Source organism: Camelus dromedarius, chromosome 27, assembly GCF_036321535.1.
Source record: "Camelus dromedarius isolate mCamDro1 chromosome 27, mCamDro1.pat, whole genome shotgun sequence".
Taxonomy (NCBI): Eukaryota; Metazoa; Chordata; class Mammalia; order Artiodactyla; family Camelidae; genus Camelus; species Camelus dromedarius.
This window is the reverse complement of record NC_087462.1, coordinates 868,425-875,621: the sequence shown is the minus strand read 5'-3', so window position 1 is coordinate 875,621 and position 7,197 is coordinate 868,425. Positions and strand designations below refer to the sequence as shown.

The 7,197-nt window shown below is 54.9% G+C and overlaps 1 protein-coding gene across 1 annotated transcript; it reads right to left on the bottom strand.

Annotated features, from left to right (window-relative positions):
* Window positions 1-3,535: 3,535 nt before the first annotated feature.
* RPS15 (ribosomal protein S15) lies at window positions 3,536-5,280 on the bottom strand. Its single transcript, XM_010997785.3, has 4 exons — window positions 5,204-5,280; window positions 4,723-4,808; window positions 3,773-4,007; window positions 3,536-3,688 (listed from the first exon to the last, which is right to left on the bottom strand). The coding sequence occupies exons 1-4, from the start codon at window positions 5,204-5,206 to the stop codon at window positions 3,575-3,577; spliced, it is 438 nt and encodes a 145-aa protein (XP_010996087.1). The 5' UTR covers window positions 5,207-5,280; the 3' UTR covers window positions 3,536-3,574.
* Between the last annotated feature and the right edge of the window lie 1,917 nt (window positions 5,281-7,197).

Below are 7,197 nucleotides of genomic sequence, written 5' to 3'. Positions count from 1 at the left end.
TGTGTTTCTGCAGAGGCCGGGGCTGCGCATTCCGTTCATTAGTCATTCAGCAAACACGGGCTGCGCGCCTGCTGTTTGCTAAGTTCTGAGCTGGGCGCTGGGCACGGAGAGGACTGATGGGGCGATACCACGCATAACCAGTCACTTAACTAACACTTATTAAGCACCTACTGTGTTCTGGGCCCTGCGCAATAAACAGTCAAATCCCCTGCCCACGGGCAACTGACATTGAAGGGAGAGGGACAAACAGTCAATAAGACATGTTCTAGCTGTGGGCGCCGAGGGGAGGCGGGGGTGGGGGGTGGGCGTGAAGGTCTGCTGAGAAGGACACTTGAATAGAGAGAGACCTGAGAAGTAACTCAAGAGAGAACAGCATCCGGCAGAAGAACAGCCAGCACAAAGGGAAGGGACAGGAGGTGACGGCGAGGAGGTGATAGGGCGGGTCAGGCTGTGCAGGGCCCGGGGGTGCGGTGGGCAGAGCAGGGACGCGCCCCATCTGTGCTCACATGCGTTCTCTGGTGGCTAAAGGGAGAACAGGCCGTGGGCAGGGCCGAGAGACCCGGGGCGAGAGGACCGCCGGTCCGGGAAGGGTGGGGTAGGGGAAATGTGGGGGACAGTGGGAGGACAGCAGGAGCGTGGTTGGGAAGGATGGTGGGTAGGGCCGGCGCGGGTCGCGGAGGGGGCGTTATCATAAGCTCTGCCATGTCCAGGGAAGGCAAAGCAGCAGCAAGAGAAAGGGGCACTACTTTGGCGGGGATGGTGAGGGTAGTTAGTCTCCAGGAGGTGGTACCATGAATCAGCGGGAAGGGCGTCCGGGCAAAGCGCACCACCCGTGGGAAGGCTTGTAGGGGGAACGCCTGGAGAGGCTGAAGAGCAGCGGGGAGGCGGGGCTTCCTGCACCACGGGAGGACCCCGGGCGTTATTGCCGAGCCTGGGGAAGACAGTGGGGGAAGAAAGGGGAGGATGACCTGCATTTCCTTTGACATCCAGGTGGGAGGTGGTGGAGGCCTCGCTTGGGTGGTCGTAGTTGGGGCGGTGGGACGAGGTCGAGCCAGGTTCTGAAGATAGCTGACCGACCAGAAGGCCAGGCTGAGCCCCCAGTCCCAGCGATGGAGCTGCCTCTGACTGAGCTGGTGGAGGCGGCCAGCGGCCTTGGGGTAAGTACTCTTGTTCTAGAGCCCAAGGGAGCGGACAGAGGCAGAAATGGGGCGCGAAGGTCTGAAGGCGGAGCCCAGACGAGAGGGACCGGGTGCTGCTGTCCGGGGTTACAAGGACCCCTGCCCCGCCCCCCCGGACCCCCGAAAGTGCTCGTGGATTAGGGTGCCACCTTGCGGTTGCAGCGTGCGCCGCAGTGTGGCTAGGCCGCATGTCTCACTTATGATACTAATACACGTCTCCTAGTCACCCTTCATTGTCACACAAACTGCAGAAGTGTGATCGCTTTAAAGAATTAAAAATGATCACTGCCGCTTCTGCCCTGAGTGCACTCAAGTGGCCAGTGGTGACCAGGGCGGAAGTTTTGTTCAAAGCTTCAAAAGGTGACACGCAGAAAGGCCATCATTAAAAAGTCCACGAATGGTAAATGCTGGAGGATGTGGAGAAAAGGGACCCCTCCTGCACTGCTGGCGGGGATGCAGCTCGGTGCAGCCACTGTGGAGGACAGTATGGAGGTTCCTTAAAAAACTAAAACTAGACTTACCCTATGACCCAGCAACTCCACTCCTGGGTACACACCCAGAGAAAACTAATTTGGAAAGACACATGCACTCCAATGTTCACAGCAGCACTATTTACAACAGCCAAGGCACTGAAGCAACCTACTTTCCTGATAAAGAAGCTGTACATACACACACATGGAATACCACTCAGCCATAAAAAAAAGAATGAAACAATGCCATTTGCAGCAACATGGTTGGACCTGGAGATTGTCATACTAAGTCGGAAAAAAAATCTTATGATGTCACTTATATGTGTAATCTAAAAAAAAGGGACACATAAACCTATTTACAAAACAGTGAGTCACAGAAAAACTCATGGTTACCATGGGGGAAGGGTGGATGGGGAGAGATAAACTGGGAGTTTGGGATTAGCAGAAACACATTACTCTATATAAAATAAACAATGACCTACTGTACAGCAGAGAATTATATTATCTTGCAATAACTTATGATGAAAAAGAATATGAAAAGGTATCTGTGTACAACTGAATCACTATGCTGTGTACCAGGAAATAACACATCATTGTAAACTGACTATACTTCAATAAAGTGACACGGGCTATGGGGGACCAATGTAGGGGGGCACACTGATGCTGCTGTCTCAGGGAGGGTACTGCACGTTTTTATAGAACACAAGAAGCTTCCCACTAAAGGTCCAGTCAATAATTTTGGCTACGCAGGCCTGTTGTAGCAAGAAAGCACCAGAACCAGTAAGAAACGGTATGGCTGTGTGCCAATAAAACTTTATTTAGAAAAACCCTCCCCCAACCCATCAACAAGCCTTACACTGGCAGACAGGCATCCGTACTTCCACCAGGACCGTCCCATCTTGCGGACCGTCCCATCCTGCAAGATGGAGGGGTTCGATCGCCCCAGGGAACTTGCCTTTTCTCCTGGAGACCTGGCAGCTTGAAAGCTCTGCACACCTGTGTAGCTTTTCATGCTCAGGAACAAAACCCATGTCCCCTTGGAGGGCACATTTGCTCTGGGCACGTCTCTCCCCTCTGCCAATTGCCAAGTGAATAACATGTCATCAGTTTCATTTTTTAAGTTATGGAGATTCCAAAATAGACAACTGAATCTACAATGAAGCCTCACCTGCTCTGTCCTTCTCTTCCTAGCTGCTGGGGTCAGGCAGGCAGTTCAGAGGTGGGAGGTCACACTGAAGTAAATTTGGCCCATGTGGCCCAGAGACCTTCCAGGTGGCAGCTCTCTACACATCATCTTTTCCATCACCCACCAGTGCTTTCTGGTGACCCGAGCCCACAGGCTGCCTCCCCATCTTTTCCTCCTGCTAGGTGTAGTCCAGGCTCACCTGTCCCTTCTCAGTCCCACACAGGAACCACCATTCCTGTAGGGCCCTGGTTCTTGGAGAGCTTTAGAAACCGGAGGTCCAGCAGCATTCTGACTGTTCCTCACGTGACCGCCCTCTTTTTCTGGGGGATTTGTTAGAGGGTAGACACTGTAGTACAGTGGCCACAGAGAATCTGGTCTCAACGCTTGGGTCCTTCTGCCAAACTGGACCAACCTAAGCGCTTTATCTTGTCACGCAATCTTCCCTGAAGTCAGCTGTCTTCTCCATTAGATTATAAACACAGTGACCCTTGCTTTCTGTTTAACAACTTCATGATCCCACCCACCAGACACCCCAGGAAAGCTCCTCAGACTCAGCGAGCTGGGCTATCACCGTGTCTACAGCAGGAAACCCAGGGTAATGTGCTGTCCAGCACTGGCCCACCTGAGCCTCCACGTTTTATGCGGTCCCGCTCCCTTTTCCTGGGTATTGACACACCGCACACGCTAAGGACCTGCCAGACTTAGGACTAGAGAAGTTGGTGCCTTTATTGACCAGCAGGCTACTTGAGGGGGATGAAGCGGGAGGAGTGGGTGGCCCCGATGCCAGGCCGGCCGTGCTTCACGGGCTTGTAGGTGATTGAGAACTCGCCTAGGTAGTGGCCGATCATCTCGGGCTGTGGAGGGAGGAAACGGGGTGGTCAGGCGGGCGTGGGCGGCCGGGTCCTCCAGACGCCCGGCCCAGCACAGCCCACACGCACCTTGATCTCCACCTGGTTGAAGGTCTTGCCGTTGTACACGCCCACCATGCTGCCCACCATCTCGGGCAAAATAATCATATCGCGCAGGTGCGTCTTCACCACCTCGGGCTTTTCCATGGGCGGCGCCTCCTTCTTGGCCTTGCGCAGGCGCTTCAGCAGCGAGTGCTGCTTCCTCCGCAGGCCCCGATTCAGACGCCGCCGCTGCCGCGCGCTGTACAGCTGCATCAGCTGCTCGCTGGGGGCAGAGCGGCACGGCACGGGTGGCCTGAGCCCGGGCCGAGCCCCACCGTCCACCCACGAACGTTCCCGCTCCCTGTCGTGCCCTCAGAGCAATGCTCATGGTCAGGCTGGGACTCACGGCCCCGTGCCAAATGCTCAGGGGAAGCCCTCCAATTCCAGTATCTCCACTTTTATGTCTACATAGGAGGAAACTGAGGATGGACTACAGGTGGGCGGAGCAGCTGGAACTTCGAGGACAAACTGCTAAGATTCTAAGGCCTCAGGAACCCTGGAGCAGGGCAACCCTGAGAAGCTCCCAGCCAGCGAGGAGCCTGCGTAGTGCTCCCCAGGAAGCCGGCCCCTCCAAGCCTGGATCCACGCACAGCTTCAGGAGAAAGGGCGTCCCTGGCTGTTAGCAAGCCTCCTTCCAAATCTAGGGCCCCGGACCCACTCGGCCCAGAAGCTTCCGCCTCCGGGAAAAATTAGACTGCGGTCGGCAAATCCCAGCCTGCTGATGCCCAATCTTAAAAAGCAGCCGAAGACAGCCTTTGCATTTCCAAGTGAGTGGAAAAACGTCCAAGGGGGACACGCGGAAATCTTATTAAATTCAACCTTCATAGTCTCCAGATAGTTTGAGCGCACGCAGCCCCGCCCGCGTCAGCAGGGCAGGCCGCGGCCCCAGGCCCCGGGGCCCCTCCGCCGCCACCCGCCTCTGCCCCGTTGCCACTTACTAGGACATGTCCAGCAGCTGGTCGAGGTCCACGCCGCGGTACGTGAACTTGCGAAAGGTCCGCTTCTTCTTCTGTTCCACTTCCGCCTGCGCGGACCCGGAACCGCGGTGAGCAGGACGCCGAGACCCACCTCCCACCCCTACGGCGGGATTACCAGGCTCGCGTCTCCCGCCGAGACACGAGCGGCGCTCGCGGGTACCGAAGCCCGCGAGGACGCACCACCTCTGGCCCGTCTCAGGGCGGCAAGCGCGGCTCCGCGCTACGGGGGCTCGGCTGGGACATGCCGGCCGACGCAGGCCTTCGCCGCCCGGGGTTGTCTCGACACCCACCAGGCCCACCCCTCGCCCGCTTATCTGGCGGCTCTGGAGGCCTGCAGGAGGCTGCCGCGGCCGCGCGCCCTGATCCCAGCCTCCACTGAGTGACCAGAGCTTGGATGGCGCCAGATAGGTCCGGCACCGACGCACCAACCGTGAGCACTCACCATCTTGTCGGCTCTTCAGAAAGGACCGCCCCCTCTGCGCCTGCGCAGTTATCGCAAGGTCGCCCACGATGCCCCGCCCCCGGCCTGCGCGCCCACGCGCTTCCGCCTTCCCGACGGAGAACGCGCGCCCTCTGTTGTCGGAGGCCAGAGTGCGGGCTGCGAGACGGAAAGGAGCCTCCGCCGCTCTTGGGTGCTCTCCAAGCTGGGGCCGGCCGCTGAGGGTTTGGGACACTTCCTCACCTGGGGGACGTGGGACGCGTCGCGGCCCCTTCCGGAAACTCGTATTCGTGCTGTGTAATCTCCATGACGGCGCCCACACGTGAAGAGTGTTTCTGGAGTGCCTGTTTGCAGTAGGCGCTGTCGGGCAGGGTTTCTGGGCTGGCCCTTCCCCAGGGAGCTCGCGTAACAGTGGGCGAGGCCCAAGCCCAGGAACAAGGGCATACAGATGTCTGAGCCAGGAGGAACGTCGGGAGGGGTGGGACACTGGCTTGGCACAGATGGTCCGAAAAGGCGTCCCTGATAGGGACCAGCCAGCCTTTAACAGACAAAATTATATAAAGTAACAACTGTAGCATTGCAATACTAGGTTTGTAACACACACAGATGTAATATATGTAACAATTTCAGCAAGCTCGGGACAAGGGACTAGGACTATATAGGAGTGTTCTTTCAGTATTCACTGGACCTAAGTTAATGTCCATCCGAGTAATTGAGATGTATGTGGTACCATGTGGCCCAGCAGTTCAACTCCGGGGTCCATATCCCAAAAACTGAAAGCAGGGACTTGAATAGGTGTGCACGTCCATGTTCACAGCAGCAGGATTCACAGTAGCCAAGAAGTGGAAACAACCCAAGCGTCCATCAATAGGTGATGGGTAAACACTGTGTTGTCCATCCACACAGTGGAATATTGTTCAGCCTTAAATATGAAGGACATTTTGACACATGCTACAATGTGGATGGACCTTGAGGGCACCACTGAGAGAATCCTGAGACAGAAGGACAAATACTGTATAACCTAACCCTCTCATAAGAGGTCCCTAGAGGAGTCACATCCATAGAGCCAGGAAATAGGATGTTGGGGGCCAGGGGCTGGGGGAGGGGGGTGGGGAGTTAAAGTTTCAGTTTGGGAAGATGAGAAAGTTCTGGAGATGGAGGGGATGGTTACACAACCATGTGAATGTACTTAATGCCACTGATCTGTGCTCCTTAAAATGGTTAAAAATGGTAAATCTTATATTTTGCCACAATAGAAAACAACCAAACAGGCATATATGGTAAACTCTAGAGCAACTTCCAAGAAACTCGGAAATTATAATGAAAAAAATATCATTGAGGGGGAGGGTATAGCTCAAGTGGAAGAGCACAAGCTTAGCATACAGAAGGTACTGGGTTCAATCCCCAGTACCTCCTCTAAAAATAAATAAGTAAATCTAACTACCTCCCACCACCAATAAAAATAAATAAATAAATAAAATATATAAAGAAAATTTTAAAATTAAAAAAAATCATTAGAAGAATTAAAATGCTACACTAGAAAATACTCATTTAATGCAAAAGAAAACATTAACAGAGGCATACAAGAACAAAAACACACGTGGCATATAGACAACAGTGAAATGTTTGGCAGAGGTAAGCCCACGCGTGTTCCCATGCATGTTGGTGACAATGGATTGAGGATGCAACCAGCCCCACTGGAAAGGCATGGTCCTGGAAGAGGGGGCAGACGTGCAAAGGCCCTGGGGTAGGAAAGAGCTGCTAAAACAAGAGAAAAGGCTAATGGTTCTCCCCTCCCTCCACATGACACCACTGTGCTTCAGTGTCCCTGCTGGGTGGGGGCATTGAGCCTCCAGCCCCTCCTGAGCAGGTGCATGGGGCTTGGTTCAGCCAAGTGGCTTTGTGGGGAGGTGGGGCTGGCCTGGAGGAGGTGAGAAGTCTTGAAGGAGTTCTAAGCCTTCCCCAGCCACTTCCACAGTCCCAGTGGGAGAGCCAAT